Here is a 19,476-nt window from a genome sequence, read left to right on the forward strand (position 1 = left end):
TTGGCAAGCTTAAATGTTATTTGAATTGAAAACTAACTGTATAGTAGATCATGGAGGTTTGGCTTTTTTTTGTCAAGAAAATATCAACTAAAAACCAACTTCACGTTTCCATCATGACAGCTTGGCAGTATTGATTAAGTATAAACAAGCCCATAAAGTCCTCAAAGCGACCTCAAACCGTTCCCAAAAAGTTAATTTTAAATATAATTCTGAATTTTTTACTAACTTACATCCTAATGCCTTTAGCCAAGCACACAGTAACTGAACTGTTGATAAGGCTACATGCTCGATTTCTTCACTGTTTGATGTACATCGCTTTGGCCTGAGACGAGCCTTTTTGCCAAGTGCAGCAGTTACAGTGTATACATCATGGACTCGCCTTTGTCCTCCTTGATGTCCTAAAACACAATTTTCTGTTTTCACTTACTGTTAAGATAAGTTAATTGTATAGTACTCCAATCATATTTTGAGATAATTCAGTGACAATAGGGATTGGTGGTTTACATTAACACTCCAGCAGTCCGAACTCTGAATACATTTGTTATGGCTTTGCATGCATAATGGCATTTCAACAAGAAGCAATGGTCTGGTGTGAGCTGTTTTCATTCAAAAATGAAACCAAAAATAAGTCACAGATATGCATTGAGCAAGCCTTTCTACTATTTATTCTGAGATATTGCATAGATATGTCCGTTACTTTAAGTACTATATAGTACATTATATGTACACTACAGGTAATGTACACAAGCAAACCAACACACACACACACACACACACACACACACACACACACACACACACACAATAGAATTAATACTTATAAACAGTAGATATGTCTACATAGCTAGCACTGTATATTTGCTGCCCACAAAATTTAATATCGTGTACTATATTATACAGGCATGGAGTCACATACATTTAAAAGTATGTACTTACATGTACGTAAGTAAAGTACAGGTACTCAAAAGTATGTACTTGACAACACTTTAATACAAGTACTCACACATGTACGCTAATGGATAGAATTATACTAATTGGATATGCACTCTCATGTTACAGTACGTATATGTAGCAAGGATTATGCATAGAGGAAATCTCTCCTACACATACGAGCAATTTAGCATGGGGTAACGTGAAATCTCTCCTATACAATATGGGAAAGCTCCATGGTGTCGGTTTATGCTAAATGAATATACGCATTCCCATATAGGGAGATTTAGCATACCCTATGACAAATCCTTACCATATATAATATGCAATTAGTACTTATCTGTTATAAGTCATTCATTCTTAATTGGCTAGTAAGTTACCAGAATCTGACTATCATCATTTCATGCACTACTGTAAACATGCAAAACAAGAATACTAAATACAATAATTTTATTATTGTTGAATGAAAACTTCTAAAGAAAACATTTATATACTCAAATACAACATTATTAAACACAGAATGACCTACTAACATCTTCAAACACCTGCTGGCAGCTGTGTCCCATATCTGACTACAACAGTTCACATCATGACACTACATACATACACTATACACTATGAATGTACAGCCTTTTCGCTATACTATCCCTAAAAGTCAAACACTAACGGATGTAGGACTAGTAAGGAAAAAGAAGTCCTACCTGGACCTCACCCGTCATGTGAAGCTAGGTACTGTACACTGGGATATATCTGTACTATGCAGAGTTAGTCTCTAACCTGGTCCTTTGTGTATCTAAACCAGTGCCTATCTAAATTAAAATCACTTTTATAGTGGAGTATGGTATAAAGTAGCCTATTGCAACCAAGTGTTAAACATGTTTTATTTTTGGTATTTTTGGCTGTACAGAGACATGCATACACAAAATGTGAGTTACCATAATCCATCATTATTACTTGAAACAATTAGAGACCCATCTCTATTAAAGTGCACCTACACAAACAATAGGCAACAACCCACAATACACTCAACATCGTCCACATCATCTTACCGCAGACACAGAATCAGAGTGTGCTGGTTAGGCCTGAGCCTATTATGCTTTTGAAATTGCCTATTATGCTTTTGAGCATTGCTCCAAAATTTCTCTTATTATGCTCCAATTATGCCCAGTTGTGTCCCATTATGCTCCAAATATGCTCATATAAATTTGTGTCTTGACTGCTCTATTAGAGTACCTAATGCATCTGTGAGTGTTCTAATAGAGTATACCTATCTTTAACTAATCTTTTTTCACAACGTAGCTGTAAATCTGATTTTTACCATGTTTGCACACTATCCCATTCTGCATCATGCAAAATAGGCAGAGTTTCAGCTTCTCTGATAACTAATGCACAAAAAAATTGCCCATTATGCTGGCATTATGCTGATGCTTTTGGCTACCTATTATGCCCAAATTATGCTGGCATAATCGGCGCAGGCCTAGTGCTGGTAATGTTTTGATACATTTTCTTGAATTTACATCCCATATTCTAATACTTTCATCAAACTGTAAAAATTTATCACATACAGAATCCTGTGCAAATAATTATAATATAAATATGTGGATCCTGTTTAAAATTGACATTTTGGGACCTATGAATAGTATTATTACTGCATTGTATTCCTACCCATCTTCCAAGGGTAAAAATGTATCGTTGGCAGTGTGGAAGCTGAAATCTTTGTTCTTACTATGGAGGTTTTCTATCAGGTACTTAATTCAGGGAGCTTGATAAGAGAGGTTTCACTTTAACACTAAAATATTGATGTATCATTGCTCTTTCTGTATCCAATGGAAATGTTTTTCAAATGCCATACCTGGCACCTAGCTATGTACCTTACTCAAGTCACCACCTGCAGGGTCACTCAATGAAGTTTTAGCAGCCAACCACTATAAAACTGACTCATATATAATTACACACTCGTTTTTTACCTCCTCTATGAAAATTTGCAAAGCACTACCCGATGATGTGATCTTGTCCACAACTCTGAATCAATTCAAGTCTAAGCTAGCAGGACAATTTTTGTTGATATGCTTAATTGTAAAGTGTATATATATATACACATATCTGTGCCTTTTTATACTCCATGTGAGGTTTTGTACAGTAATAAATAATAGTACTACCCTGCAGGTCATGGCGTCACCCCCTTGTCAAACCCTGGATCCACCCCCTGAAAGTACTCAGTGCTCTCATTTTGTTCCATCAACCTTTTGGCTATGGGCAGAGCATACTTCCATTGTAATGTGCCACTCTGCTTTTCTATCTTTCAATTTTATAATGTATTTCAATTTACCTATTTAAAATTCAGCATCTATCAGTCAAAAGGAGTCTCCTAATAAAGCAGTCAATAAAACGTTGACACAAATTTAAAATGCACTCTAGAGCAACTAACAGAGAGTGCATCCATTGATTTCTGGGTTGTGTCCAGCATGCTCAGCTCCCATATTCATTGCACCTATTATTAAAGTATGTTAATCTTTTCTTATGTACACAGGTATTTTAGCAAAACGTTTGCTGATGATGACATCATTACACTTGGTATACATATGTACTTAAGCTACACATAGATATTGTGCCATCATGATAGGCATAATAATAATAATATACCATAATTCGCTTCATTTTTGTGCAAAAAATTAATCATGATAAAAAATTTTATGTAAAAATATTTTTTATGATTTACATGAATGACTGCTCTTTTAAAGTAGCTTGATTTTAAATTGTAAGTACAAGTTTTGCACATGGAAATTATTTTACAACAAAAAAAAGAGCACATTACTGTATTATACTTGCTACTATAAATGTGACCGAATTTACAAAAAAAGTATTTTTTCACACACACTATTTGACCCATTTTTTGAACTTCACAACTTCATAATTGTTGCATATAATCATTTGAAATTTTCCATGAGTGTAGCTACAGTATGTGGCTGCATTGTGATGTAAACATCAACGTAATCAGTGTACAAAGGCAACAGCTATGACATTTTGTTTACTGGTATGTAAAATGTGTGGAAAAGGTACCTTTTTGCAAATCCAGTCACAGATACATAGTTGTACCATACTTCTCAGACATACATACACGAAAGCCATGCATGCCATAGTTACCATTATGAAAGTATAATGTTATATCAGTCATTTTATTGGCTCTTCAAAAAGGTGCATATTTCAATCAGGGTAGCAGCAGTAGTCAGTAGGAAACTACAAAATTATTATTATACATACTGTACAAATTACATTACATGACTATAGAGCTACAAGTGTCCTTTTTCAGAATATTCACCATCATCTTGTACTTTCTGTTTTGTCTTTACTGAAGTGTCTGTGTCAAAGAACATTTTATATACATGCCTGTATTACTAACACACACATCTCTACCTGTACTACCAGTAGCCTGTCCAACACTTGAGGTGTTAACTTGCTGTTGTGTTGTCAAATGATCTATCATCACGCACAACACATATATATATATATATGTATATACTATATTGAATCAACACACATCAAAAACACAATCAACGTAGCACATGCTAAACCTGTTATTAACAAAAGACTGTTTTGTATAAGACAAGAAATTTAATACATTTTATGCTTGAACTCTAGACCCCTTCAGTGTACAGTCACTGACCCCTTCAGTGTACAGTCACTGTTGCCTAATAACTACAGTGGCTTTGTCACAAAGTGTTTATGCATACATATGTTGCAAAGGTGTGGTAAAAGAGGGTTTATATTAACAAGAAAGAAAAATGTGATTTTCACACATGCATAGTTCCATGCATGGCCCCTTTTCCAAAGCACACCATCTTTTTACTATAGTTGTCTACCAGGTAGAGCAAGCCACACAACAAATTTGATTAAATTCACACCAGCCATTTGCAAGATGTGGGCATTCAAAATTTTGTCTTTGTTTTCTTTCTTGAGTCTTTAAAGGTCTATGGTATGTACCTATTGGGCATAGGACTATACAGTTTTTCAATAAAATACCTTGCACATGATTTTTGAAATGATCATATAAGCTGATGGTGGTATGGAGCATGTAATGTAACAATAAAATTAAACCTACAGTAAGTATGCAAGACCTCGTCCACCAAATGGGACCTATTTATGCATACACATACACACATTCAATCTATCTGTATATAGTTAAGAACATATAGCTATACACATGTATATATAATACATGTATGCATCAGTAACTAGACAACTGCATTGCATTGATAGAGTATATACGTAGACAAAAATTAATGTTTCCTACCAGCATTAGAAGCAGAAGGCAGTGATTCACTTGGCTCAGGACTCTCTATGCCTTGCTCATACCTCTGGTATGCAGCTGTGTAGTACGACAAGTTATATACATACAGTAAATGTATACTGTACTTTAGTAATACTAATTGTATGTACGTACATAAGAAAGTACACAAGCAAGTATACACAAACTATACCTTCTAAATGTGTTGCTAATGCAGTGTAGTAGCCCATACTCTGAAATACTTTGACAAACTTAAAGAACACCTTCACTCCATTAAGAGCAATATTCTTCCTGATCAGTGGCAACACCATTTCCATCTTCATCATGTCAGGTAGGAACAGTGAAGCACCAGTGATCGGTGACCTCTCTGGTATTACTCCATATCCAACACACTTTGACGTCATCATGGTCACATCAACATATTCATGTATCATAGAGTAGTACTCGTCAAATGTTTTAAGTGCTGCATTAGTCTTGATGGGGTCTTCTTGTACAGCTGTAGCTATTGGATGTTCACAAATGATAAAGAACGCATACTGTATGCTAAAATGCATGCCTGCGGATTAGAGGTATTGCACCTATATAAATTTGGCATTTATACGTACAGTAGAGTGAATGGCTTTAAATTTTTGATTAATTTGTATGAGTATAATGATTGTGTGTAATTTTGTTGAACTAAACTGAAATTGCAAGTATCTATGAACACTCAATAGCATACACACGTACGTACTTTATACTGTTGGTTGTATAATAGACCGTATGAACATACCTTTGTCCATAGCAAGGTCCATTTCAGCTTGTTCCTTGTGTTTCCTCAATTCAGCAGGATCTTTAAACTTCTGATATGCAACTGTACAACAGATGATTAGCATGTATGTACATGTACAGTTCAGAATATACAGTACTTAACTATATGTACAGTACATTCCTTAGAATAATTTTTGTATAGTAGGTAGAATTGCTACATAAATAATAGAGAAAAGAAAATCATTGTTGTACTGCAACAGAACATTCAAATATTCTAATACAGCAGTCATTTATGTTCAGTTACATGGGCATACTTAATTTAACACATGCACACTTTGTACACAGGTTGTTCATACCATCCAGATGATTTGCTAATTCATTATAGATAGGCTCAGAACGGAACAGCTCAGTTAGCTTGAAGAACTTCTCAACTCCATTAAGGAATATATTATTCCTGATCTCTGGAAGCACCATTGCCATCTTCACCTCATTAGTAAGGAAAACTGCAGATCCACCAGAAGCAGACACATCTCCACTAAGCAGTTCATATGAGATACACTTGGGAATGAACACAAATGGATCAACGTAATTCTGCATCAGAGAAGTGTACTCATCAAATGCTTCCATAGCAGCAGTTGTATCAGGAAGTGGAATGAATTCAGCTCCTAATAAGGTAGCAAATATTGCAAAAAGTAAGTATGCTCATATACACACACTACCTCCCCTGCATTATGATGTAACAAATGCCTGAGAGGTGTGCCCTTAAAATGTACTTACCAGATTGCTGAGACTTTTTGTTAGATATAGGTGAAAAGGAAGCACCACCTCCCACAGTAGTAGCTGATGCAGGTGAGTCACTAAAATTGTTAGTTGTCATTTCATCTGTTGCAACTGTAGCCCCTCCATCTTCCTTTTCATATGCCTCCAGTGTTGGTGTATCCATGCTTCCTTCAGTAGATGCAATAGAGGAGACAGCACTAGCACTAGCTGTGGCTAGTTTGCCACTATAAGTACCTGATCCTGCAGTTGCTTCATCTGAGTTTGAAACCTGCTGTGGTACTGTTTTGGTGGTAGTTCCCACCTTATCATCTTGGGAAAAGCTCGCACTAGTTCCTGTAGGGTCACCACTTAGCCAGTTAGTTTTAGGCTCAAGAGTTGTCTGAGCAGTTGTGCTGGAGCTAGAGGGCATACCCAAATTATTAGAAGCTACTTTAGTACTTCCAATATGTGATGGCTCTGGCTTTTGAGAGTGATGTGCTTGAGGATAAGCACCACTAGATGTCACAGAATCACTTTGAGTACCTGTAACACATAAACACACATATGTACGTATGTGCGTATGTATGCATGATTAGTAAATACCTGAATTATGCTTTGCTGTAGCAGTAGCCGCCAGTGGATTTTTACACCTTTCATATGCATCTATAGTAATGTACAATGACATCTATTACTGCTACACAAAAGTACACTAAAGAATTATACTGTACAAAAATAAACACCGTGAGTGTCCATACTTCTATCACCATTACATTGATTGCTCATGGCATACTTCACACATATGCATACTATTATATCATTACATAGCTAGCTGAACTAGTAAGCAAGCATGTGCAGTATCTAATTACATACACACCAGTGACAGACCCAAGGGGACATGTCCCCCCTCACCCTTAAAAATACAAACAGAATGATTGAGATACTCTAAAAGAGTAGTCAAGTCAAATATTCTAATAGAACAGTCACCATATTCAAGAATCTTGGGTATGAAATCTTGCATCTGCTGCACCATGGGCACAAAGCCTGCTAGGAATATTTTGAAAATGAAATGCTTGGTATGCCATTCTTTAGTCCAGTAGCTGAACTAGCTACTCACAACCATCACAGACCCCTGAAACTCTTGATCAATGCAGACCACTAAGAAAGCAATAAGATAGACGTTTGTGCACAAAACTGCTTTACATCAAAAACTTCAATTCTGAAATATCTTTAGCTTTTCCCCTGCTCCACATACCTACTACCTTGATTCACCCCCCCCCCCCCCCCCCCTCTCCCTGCACACAGTTCATGGAGAAAGTGTATAGTATACTGACAATAATAATAATACTGTACTCATGATGACTACATGCATGGTTATGGAAGTGTGATATTTGTAAACTTTACTTTCGCCATACCATTTAACTGTGTTGATGTATCAAAACAATTTGGTGTTTCGTTAAGTATAGTGACTAGTCTATGGAAAACTCCAGCACCACTGACTTGAATTGTCCTCCCAATATTACTCCATATTAGCTGTCTTTTAACCTCATCAGGTAATTGTACAGCAGCTCCTTGTGATACATCACAGTCCTTGGATAATATGCCAGTTTGTATAAGCCGACGAGTGACTGCTTCTGGATCAACTGTCTCTAACTGAGGAAGACACTCATTGAATGCATTAACCGCAGCTGCATCATCTTCTGGACTTGACTTTGTAACTGTAATATATTAGCATTGTAAAATAATTTCAGAGGGTAGCACATAGTAATATTGTTTAGCATGCTGACATCATTCTTAAAATGTGTATACAGACACTAAATGTGCAAAAATCTACATGAACAGAAAGCTTGATCCACTGACATTTGGTACATGTAGCTGCAATTGGATTCTACATGCGTACGTATTCCCTAAACAAGCTGTATCTCTGAAATATCATTGACTTGTAACTTTGGTACTTACACATACTGTAGAATGGCCTATCACAGCATCACAGAAAGAATTAAGTATGTAATTGGCACAGTACACACACACGTGCATATATGTATATAGACCTGTATGGCACATATGTATGTACGTATACAGTGCTATTGTAATAATGAAACGATTACTTGTGTGTATATGTACCTAATGGCATGTAAGACTCTGCTGCTGAACTTTCTAAATCTGTTACTGTTTGATGGGTTGTTGAAGATTGAGTGACCACTTTATTACCCACTACAGAACTCTTCTGACTAATCTCACTACCTCCACTAGCTTGTGATGTCACAGGAGGCTTATCGAGTTGTGTACCACCAGATTCACTCTGAGAAGAAGCCATTCTTGAAGGTTTCTTTAGATCATCATCATCAGTAAAGGTGTTTGATTTGCTTTGGGAAGAAGCCATTTTGGAGGCTGATGGTTTCTTAAAGTCATCATTGTCAGTTGCCTCACTCTGGAAAGTTGCCATCTTAGAAGCTGATGGTTTCTTTAAATTATCATCATCATCAGTGAAGGTAGTTGGATGATCATGTCTCTTATCACTATCACCATGTTTACTGGTTGAAGGAGGATCAGTGGGTGCTGGGCTAACACTGGTGGTGGGTTTAGAGTCAGTAGAGGTGGTCACACTAGTTGTACTGACACTACTCATCTTGCTGGACTGTTGAGCCATCAGTGCCACTATAATAATAAAAGACAATTTAAAATAAAAATTACTATATATTATTATCTTGTATGGTGGATGTGCATAATAGCTAGCGTATAAAGTATGTACTGTTCTAAGTATATAGAAAGACAAATGGACACAGTGTATTTTCAGCAAACAAAATGACACATATTGTGCATTTATGTATTCTGAGGATGCACGTACCATTTCTGAGGTTAAGTACACATCCACACTTCACAGGATCTCCAATCATTTTCTCAGCAAAGTTACAAAATGTGATGATGTGTTCCTCAGTGTGTACCAGTGAAATAAGATAGTTGATAATCATCTTATTACCAACTTCTGAGTTAGTCGTTGTCATTAAACTGTCCATAAGCTCCTCAGGTATAGTAGCCATCTCCTGTAGTCTGGATAGTGTCACCATGTGTCGAGATGGTAAGTTCTTGATCAGTACTGGATAACAGGTCTTCATGGCAGTTAACCCTATAGCAAGTACATGATTAGTTACAACACTGAATCATCTGTGATGCACAATATACAAGTATGCTGCATGTACAGAACATAACATTTATGATTTATTTTACCTTCACTATCTGCAGGCAATAAGCACTTCTCAAATGGGTCAGGAAGTTGTGGCTGTGGTACTGTAGAAAGACAAGTTACATGATAGCATATTTATGTATGTATGCAAGGATGCACAATAAATGGATACATGTTGACAATACAGTGATTAATTTACTATGCCTATGCAAAAACAGCTTAGCTGTACAATATTGGTACATCCACATAAAGCAAAAGTATTAACTGACAACTAAAATAGTTGATAGTTGATACGTATCTGGTGTGGCTAAGAATGAATGATAATGCAACTAATTATAATTTACAAAGACCTAACATTGATCCTTTATACAAGGAAGTGTGATACGGATATACCATACTTGTACTAATATGCGAACACCAACTCACATTCAGGGGCAGGTAGTGGCTTGTGCTCAGCAGCTGGAGTAGATGCATTTTGAAGTTGATCTATCACATCTACAGTACATACACATGTGCACACATGATAGTTATATATGGTACACTGCACAAAAAAGTAACAAAGTAGTTGCGAGGACTCACACCTGTTCATTTAGTGCAAGGTCTTGCAAGCTGCTTGCATAAGTTTAACAAACAGGTCACATAGGTTTAGCAAACATGTCGCATAAGCTTAACAAACAGAACAGGTTGTGTAAGTTTCGTGAACTATAAGCTGTTGACATAATTATTGGTGTGCTCCTGAAGGTGTTGTGGATAACTTAGCAACTGACCAACAGCCTGCATTAAATGACCACTGTTGAGTTTATATATGTGGCTTCACGAATCCCACCAAACCACACAGTCTACATGAAAGCTCACGATCCTTTCACATACCAATTGCAAATCTTATAAATCTGTTCTCAAACCTTAGAAAATCTGTTTGAGACCTAATAGACTTCACAAACATTCGCGAGCCCTGACGATTTCTTTGTTACTATTTTGTACACTGTACCATACATGTTGGTACAGTATGGTCACGTTAAAAGCCGTGAGGTAGGTCTGGTGACCTCTGTGATTTAACCTATGTATACATATATACGCACTATACTTATATAATGTCTATACAGCAACACCTAAAGTAAATGGGATTGATATACAAATAGCCACTTGTGGCTAACTATATGCTCTACATACTCTATTCCACACACTGCACACAAAAATGTGATCATGGCACATATGGTAATGAGCATACGGTGGGACCCCTCTCTTTGTACATACCTCAGAAATATGCTATATACTGTAAATCTCATTATATTAGCAACGTGTCCTATTTAGATGTAAAAGGTATTCACATTTCAGGGTATATGGTTCCACTACAAGTAGCTACTGTACCTTTTCTAAGCTGATCAATGAGCAGCATCAACAATGGAGGAACTCCAGGTATCTTCCCAAGGTTGTCACAGAAGTCAAGCATATCTTCTTTACTGTTCATTTTTAAGATCAAAGCATTAAGTATCTTTTGATTGTGACCAGAAGTTGCTGACAAAATTTCCCATATTTGAGATGGGTCAAGTACTTCTTGTAGGACATTAACAGTGGCTTCAAAACTTTCAGGAAAACAGGCAAGAATCTCTGCATATCTTGCTTTCAATGTGGCAAAGTCTAAAACATGTGATAAATATGTTTATAAGTTATCAACCACACCTTGTTATGCACACCTGGATTTTTAAAAATTCCTTCTACTTCAGCCAAAGCAGTTTGGTCTACATTACGTTTGGGTGTGGTTACAGGTTTTGCCTGTGCACTTGCTTCAGCTGAAATAAGAGAAACAAATACATACACTTTCATATCAAGTACTGTATATTAATGTATGTAACACACACACACACACACACACACACACACACACACACACACACACACACACATAGATACATGCACATCACAAACATGTGTGCACAAGCAACATACCACACATACACATGCTCTCACACTGTGCTATATGCACACATAATTCATGTGTGTAAGCACGTACACATATTCACTATGTTAAGTACGTAAAAGAATCACTTTGTGCTTCTTTGACTTTCTTCATTATCTTCATCAACACAATACTTCTCTCCTGCTGAGAGGACAAGAGGAATGAAGCAATCTGATCATAGGAGAGCTGTCCATTATCCACTATAGCATTGATCAGTTGATTCATGTCAGACTGACTGGATCCCACACCAGCTGGTGTTAATACAACAGTTACTCCATGATCCCCTCCACTAGTGGAGTGTGCCTGCATAGTAGCTACTGGTGACATCTCTCTTGATGGGACAGCTTGAGTCTTTATACTAACAACTGGCTTAGAAGCTGTGGCTTGGTTGCCTGTAATAGTATGTAGTTGTGTCTCTAAGAGATCAACTAGTGTATGCATGTACATACATACATACATACATACATACATACATACATACATGCATACATACATACATACGAATATTAGGGCTGAGACAAGGGTTAAAGCTTCAGGAACCTTCAAAAGTTTTGTGACCGTCAGCAACAGTTTTACCCTTCACAACTTTGCCACACATAAACCAGTTGCAAACCATGTGAATCTATCACTCTCAGAATATACACTGTAAGCTTTTAGCACATTTATGTTCAAAGTAGGCCCTGTACCACAAAATTCATCAATTACACCAATTAATTATTGACATGGAAACAAGGTTTGAAGTTTTGGAAGATTACCAAGAAGCTTCTGTACAGTAACCATCAGTTTAGCCCAAACATATTTCATATACTAATGTAGTACAGTATTATATACCTTTAAGCAATGCCAGGAAGAAAACCTATCACATGTTTAATTCAACAATTTTAAAATTACACAATGTGTTATATTATATGTATGCTTGGTACATAATTCACTTTCATTCGCAGTTTGTGTGCAAAACTTTTTTTTATTACACTAACTGAAATTGGCAAAGCGTCAACTGACTAGCTTACTGTCTTCTATATTTATTTATTTATTATTTCATTTTATTTATTTTATACTTTATAAATATTAATTTTCAGCTAAGACAAATAGTATCAACGTGATTAACATACTTTTAACACAGTAGAGTTGCTAGATCATATACTCCATCACTAAATTGCATTTAATGCAAATAAATTTTTACAGGAACAATTTTACCCTGAAAGTTATTGCATTAAAATAAAACAAAGTATGATATAATAGCTACTATTCACTACTTATGCCATGGTAAAATGTGTAGCTACATATATATGAAGGGCGGAGCTTTAGTTGTACTGATTTCCAGGCAGATACCTAATAGTTTCAAAATAAGTACAAACAATTTTAACAGTGCTCTAATTGAGTATCCGTCTGCCCTATTAGAAGACTCAACTACTCTAATAGAACAATCATGTTTATATTCAGTCACAATCTCAAACACATTACCATTATCAGATGGTACAACATCAGGCTCTGGAGATGGATCAAATGTCATATCATCATAATAGTGATCATCATTACTATCACCATTCTCTGAACTAGCTAGAGATGAAGTTGGTTGTGAAGTGTCCCCACCAACAGTCAGATTATCAGTCTGAGGTAGACCTTGATCAGTGAGTTGTAGTGAAGACTGCTGTAGTGATGATTGGTTAGTTGTGGTAGTCAGTTTAAGAACACCAGTTCTAAGGGACGCTCCTTGTGGTAAAGACAGTGGTGTATTTGGTGTTATTGTAATGGCTGGTTGTGGAGCTGTTGAGGTGGTTTGTGACACTTGACCAGCTAACAATGGTATCTGGGATAAGGAAGCTGTAGTACTCTTACTGAAACTGGCTGTGGTACTCTGACCAGCAATAGTAGCAGTAGTAGTAACTGCATTTAGAGCTGATCCTGTTGATGCAACACTTTGATAATTGATGGACATATCCTTTATTAAATTGAGTACAGCACTAGCAGGGTTAGTGGCACTGGTACTCCGTGTAGAGCCAGTGACTGCATCACTGGATAGTGGGGTGGTGTGAATGACGGAAGCTGTAGCAGCACCACTAGCTGCAGTAGGAGGTGAAGCAGTTGGTGCCTGAAACAATTTCTTTGACTCAAGGTGAGATGCCTCTTCAGCAGTAATGTGTCCATCACTGTAGAGATGCCTGATAAGATCTATTAACATGTGATGTGATAATTCATAAGTAAGTACGTATGTATCCTTGTAATCTATCGTCTGTATACGCATTGTACAAACATGTGCATATGCTCACATGTATGCTTATACATTTGTACAGGTTGTACTTACAGTATACTATCCCACTAACACAAAATCAAAAAGTAATAAAATCTATGGCTGTAGATATGCAAAAACCCCGTGGGTTTTCTGGGATAAGCAGAAATCTAGAGAAAAGGGAATGGACTATGAACAGAAAGTAAGAATGGGATGATGGAAAGTATATAGTTTGATTTTACACCAAAATGTTTCTTTGCTGGATCTTTCCACTAAAGTGATCAACTTACTACTGCTACTGGAGCAGTTCAGATTTATAAAACAAGGATAAGGAACAATTATGAATTGTAAGTTCAATTAGAGATTATAGAAAACAGTAGGGAAACAAGGGAGGTCACCTACACCTGCAGATACACTAGTGGACATTTAATTCCCTGTACCTTTTTTATGATCCCTAATCAAACTTAAAATTCATAACTTCTTCTTATACTTGTTTGCTTACTTTTTCTGTAACATTATTATGACTAATGAAGCCACGCATACCGCATCAAAAGAAAGAATGGCACCCGAGTTACTCAGTGTCTGAACGCACGCCCAAACTATCAATAATTACTAAGTCGCAAGTGAAGCAGCTATTACACCTCACTTGTAGCTATGTTTATCCTGTTACACAGCGCTACAAGCAAAGAACAGTAGGAGATATGTCTCTGCAATCAATCCAGTCACCACAGAAAATATGGACAATTTGCATGCCCCAACTACATCAATTACTGACTCAAAAGTGAAGTGGCCATTACACTTCGCTTTCAGCTATGTTCAACCCTTTACTCAGCATTGCTAATGAAGTACAGTAGGAGAAGTGCTTCTGCAGCCACCACAGAAAATACAGATGATTCCTGTATACAAATGTTGGGAAGCCATCTAGCTATCGTGAATCCATATCAAAACATGCTATAGTATTGCGATTTGTAAAGTCAAATGAGCAAAACTGTCAAAATCTAATTTACGCCCAGTAATCATTTTTTATGAGCAATATTGCACATTACACTTGTTTCTTTTCTGTCCTTTGATCATGAAATGAACGGATTATACTCTGACTGTTAGAAAGGTCTCAGGATGGATGGACCATACTTCTTTGATTTTCCCAATACAAACTCCATACATTTTACATCATTTTGTATTTCAATAATTGCAGACACTAGACATAAGCAAACCTCATAAAACATGGTATCGTTCAACTCCTTATGAAACGCTCTATATGATTTTGCACAAACAATTTTTGTAATGTTAATGGTAAAGGTGTGGTCCTGCTATTTAATCAGAATGTGAACTTTGTGATTGGCTCTCCAATGGATTTTGTATTACACAAGCTACCATTCGTGGTAAAACTGCAACCTGTTAATGCTTTGGCATCTATTTAACTTTGATATCATTGGATAGAGGAGGTTATTGTATGTACAATGGCATCCAAACAAAATTGACAACACTTCCAGAGACAATAGTTATGATAAATAATGTAACTACCTGCTGTACATTTATTTTACACAAAATAATATTTTACGGAAAATTTCAATGTATGGGTTATGTGACACCTCGGGCTGCCAGCAAAAAGAAACAGGACACAAAGGACTCGGGCAAAGGTAAGTCCACGAAGTGTGCACAGAATGCTATAAGGCACCTCTCAGGAACATTTAACAGTGAAAAAATCAAGCCTGTAGCCTTAGCTATTATCAGTTTACACTTGTCTGAAGGAATTAGTCAATCAGTCAAGTAAATCAGTCAAGTCAATCAGTCAGTCAGTCAGTCAGTCAGTCAGTCAGTCAGCAAAAAATTCCACTGAATAAAAATATTTCATTTGTAACAACATATCTGAAGTGTTTTCAACCATTTTGGAGACACCTTTGGGCTTGATTATACCTAACCAACACTGCCAAGGCACCATGAAGCTATTGTGAGGCTGATTTCTGGTCAATATTTTTTTGTGAAAAAGTGCTAACCTCCATGATTTCTAATATATAGTACTACTGTACTGTATGATTAATGGCTCTGCTAGGAGGCTATAATTATATTCAAAGATTGTGAATTTGATGGACTAGCCGGCATAGCTACAGGATAGCTATGTAGCTCATCAACACTGCAAGTGTCTCTTTTGAACCCATATACAGTTTGAAAAGATTCAACTGTTAAATACTGTATGTAAGTACTGTATTCTAGTGAATTGACCATGTATACAGACCTGTATAGATATGAAGTACCTTGAACTGTTAATAAGTCACATGACTTGTTGTTGCAACTGTAATGTGGTGGTTACAGTGCACCAGAAGGTCAGCAGTCCTGAGCTAACTTTCAGTGTTTATGGTTAGTCCACATTATAACTAATCTATGCCAGCTATGTTAGTCCACCAATTCACAGGCTTTCAATGCAGTCCCTTTTTGACTGTTCTATTAGACTATTTTAATGTACGTGACTGTTTCATTATAGCATTTCGATTGTTTTAGCAGAACGCAGAACTTAAAGGATCCAAAAATGCTACAAAGAAGCATTGTGTTGTAAAATCCAACCTGTACATTGATATGATGACCTTTATCAAACATTTTCCATTGGTTGCTTCCACCTGTCCCTTTCCTGTTTTCCTAGAATTCTATCACCATGGGTAATATTGTGGAATTCCAAGTTTCACCGTCACCACACATGTGAGACAAAGACAGTTGGTATTTACTTCACCAGGTCCCAATTGACACAGTGAGCAGACCTCCTTCTATCCCACACACATGCACGTGCACAGGGACTACACACTTTCTCACCCTTTCTTAGTGCTTTAATATGTCCTGCAGTCATACTGTCATCAGCCAGTACTTCCATGATGTCACAGAATTTGATGAAGTGAGGTTGACACCACACATACACTAACACAATCTGGTAGATACGATGGTTCACTTGTGACATGTCACCAGTCAGAACCCACTGGACCATGTGATCTGAGGCTCCAATAAGTGTCTGTAGTCTAACTGCTGTAGTGTTATAGTCAGTAGGTAAACTATCACACACACGATCCTTGTAGCTGTCTAGTATATCAAAACCTGTAGAAAGTGGTAGTACAAATAAGTATGTAGGTATGTAGGTATGGCATACATACTGCATGAAAACATATGCACACACACACACTCACACACACAAACACACACACACACACACACACACACACACGCACACACACACGTATGTACTTTTGTGATATATCAAAAGATGATATTTCTACATGATCGCCAAATATAGTGCAGTATGCATACATGTATACTACAGTATTCACAATGTGTGGTGTGTGCTGATGTCAAGGTTATTGTGATACACTGGCTCTTAAACTACGTATACAGTGAGCATTATCATTGAACACTACCTTCAAAAATACTCACCAGGCGTGGAGTGAAGCTTTCCATTTATTATACTACTCATCACACTCTTAGCTGACCTCTCCTGTGCTCCACCAGTAGCAGCACTACCACCAGCCTCTATAGTAATTGTGTGTATGTATAAACAATAACATACAGTAATATATTTACTGTGTACCAGGAGCTGATCCGACTTTTAGAAAGGGGGATCAAAATGAAATAAATGGCACTACATTGTCTGGTTTGGTAAGGTGAGACCAAAAAAAAAAAGGTCACAACCAACTGACAATAGCTGCCCACCTCACCAACTACGTATTTATAGTTGATAGAGTACATAACATAAAAATCCTTACATAGCTTGCTACACACTGCTCTAATACTGTGACTGCTCTATTCCAATATCGCAATCTTGATATACACCAAATTTTTGGAGGGGGGTCAAGAGTCCTCCCCCCTGTATACTTGGTAGGAAACTACCAACACATAATAATGGCACGCTCAAATAGCCTCACCATACATAATTGGAGTGGCCATGTTCCTTAGCACGGACTATTATATGAGCAGAGCTTATGATAAGAATTCTCTGTTGTCCTGCCACAATGTCCTGGGAAACCAAAATGGCCGGACAATTGCCAAATGACTGGACATGTGGAAGATGAATGCCCAATATGTCCACCATAGAACATTATGGTGGTAAAATGTCACATGCCTTACTGCAGCTGTTATGTGGTTACAGTACACCAGAGTACAGACAAATTACAAATTGTGTCTGGACAAATTGCATTATGGTCCGACATCTATGCAATCTGACTGGATTTTGTCCAGTGTCTGGACATTATCATAAGCTCTATATGAGTACTTTACATACGTACGTACATGTGTACATACATTTTGTTTAGTAGCTCTATTCACATTTTACTGTACATCAGCAGAATATTTGGATAGATACAGGGTACACACTCACACACCCTCATGATACATTATTAATGAATAACAGATGGTACACATGTGTACATAAATACATTACTTACTAATTCCAGCAGTTGTAGTAGGTTGATTGGTAGTAGCAGTAGATGTCTTTTGACTACCACTAGCTCCTATACGAATATACACATATGTGGTGCATACAAGTATAAGAAATAGTTAGGAATTTTAAACTAGAGTAGGGACAGTGTATAGTGCTGCAATAAAAAATAGTGAAACAAGCTGGATCGGAGTAGTACGTAATGTCCAGATACTTTAAAACAATAAGAAGTGAATATCCCCACTGTGCTCCGGAGACTCTACAGTCAAAATGCACAGTATGTCTTATTGTTTTACAGTATCTGGACATTACGTACTACTCCAATCCAGTCCTTTTTATTGCAGCAGTACTATAATGTCCCTACTTAGTTTAAATTTTCTTATACTTTTTTGTGAACTTTAGTAACCATCACATAATAGCTATCATATTATTCATGACAATCTAGTCATTAAATTCATAAAAGCACAAGTGCTGTTCACTTACATTCCAGCTGCATCTAATACTGATAGCTACACACCAATGGCACCAAGGTCTGGCATAGCCGCCAGATTAATTCACTCACAACAATAGTCTACTTTCATACATATGCCTTGTGCACACCATTCCACAAGTAGCCCATTTCCTGTTCGCAGGCAACACTCGTCTACAACACAGAACAGCTCACTGAACTACCTGCACGTGTATTCCAATATGTTGGTACAATAATAACATTGTGAAACATGCATGCCCGGAGATCAAAGTCGTACTGTGCTATGGCCACTTCAGTATGTACATGAAAGTATAAAAATAAAATAACAGCGCACATATTGTATGGCTATCAATATGCCAAAGGTTTCTTCTAAAGTGAATTTGAAATGTTTCTGTGAAAGACGTAGGGCTGTAACTGTAGCCACTTTTCCGCTACACTTGACTGAATGTATCAGGCAGGCAGGCAATAGAAAATTCCATTGAATAAAGTTTTTTTCTATAATTC

At 36.9% G+C, this 19,476-nt stretch overlaps 1 protein-coding gene across 1 annotated transcript in view; it reads right to left on the reverse strand.

The window, feature by feature from the left end:
- Positions 1-4,087: 4,087 nt before the first annotated feature.
- Positions 4,088-19,476, reverse strand: part of LOC136253799 (serine-rich adhesin for platelets-like) — a 22,609-nt gene continuing 7,220 nt past the window's right edge. The window contains exons 7-27 of the mRNA XM_066046457.1: positions 18,511-18,576; positions 17,504-17,599; positions 16,895-17,170; positions 13,324-14,031; positions 11,949-12,251; positions 11,597-11,692; positions 11,271-11,540; positions 10,329-10,397; positions 9,947-10,006; positions 9,567-9,845; positions 8,843-9,376; positions 8,134-8,436; positions 7,325-7,384; positions 6,977-7,264; positions 6,740-6,910; positions 6,319-6,627; positions 5,985-6,065; positions 5,409-5,717; positions 5,222-5,296; positions 4,345-4,407; positions 4,088-4,288 (exon numbers count right to left, since the gene is read on the reverse strand). Coding sequence (XP_065902529.1) covers positions 4,221-4,288; positions 4,345-4,407; positions 5,222-5,296; positions 5,409-5,717; positions 5,985-6,065; positions 6,319-6,627; positions 6,740-6,910; positions 6,977-7,264; positions 7,325-7,384; positions 8,134-8,436; positions 8,843-9,376; positions 9,567-9,845; positions 9,947-10,006; positions 10,329-10,397; positions 11,271-11,540; positions 11,597-11,692; positions 11,949-12,251; positions 13,324-14,031; positions 16,895-17,170; positions 17,504-17,599; positions 18,511-18,576 — 4,484 coding nt within the window. The 3' untranslated portion in view covers positions 4,088-4,220. The remainder of the gene's footprint in view (positions 4,289-4,344; positions 4,408-5,221; positions 5,297-5,408; positions 5,718-5,984; positions 6,066-6,318; positions 6,628-6,739; positions 6,911-6,976; positions 7,265-7,324; positions 7,385-8,133; positions 8,437-8,842; positions 9,377-9,566; positions 9,846-9,946; positions 10,007-10,328; positions 10,398-11,270; positions 11,541-11,596; positions 11,693-11,948; positions 12,252-13,323; positions 14,032-16,894; positions 17,171-17,503; positions 17,600-18,510; positions 18,577-19,476) is intronic.

This window comes from Dysidea avara, chromosome 4 (assembly GCF_963678975.1).
Source record: "Dysidea avara chromosome 4, odDysAvar1.4, whole genome shotgun sequence".
Lineage (NCBI taxonomy): Eukaryota > Metazoa > Porifera > Demospongiae > Dictyoceratida > Dysideidae > Dysidea > Dysidea avara.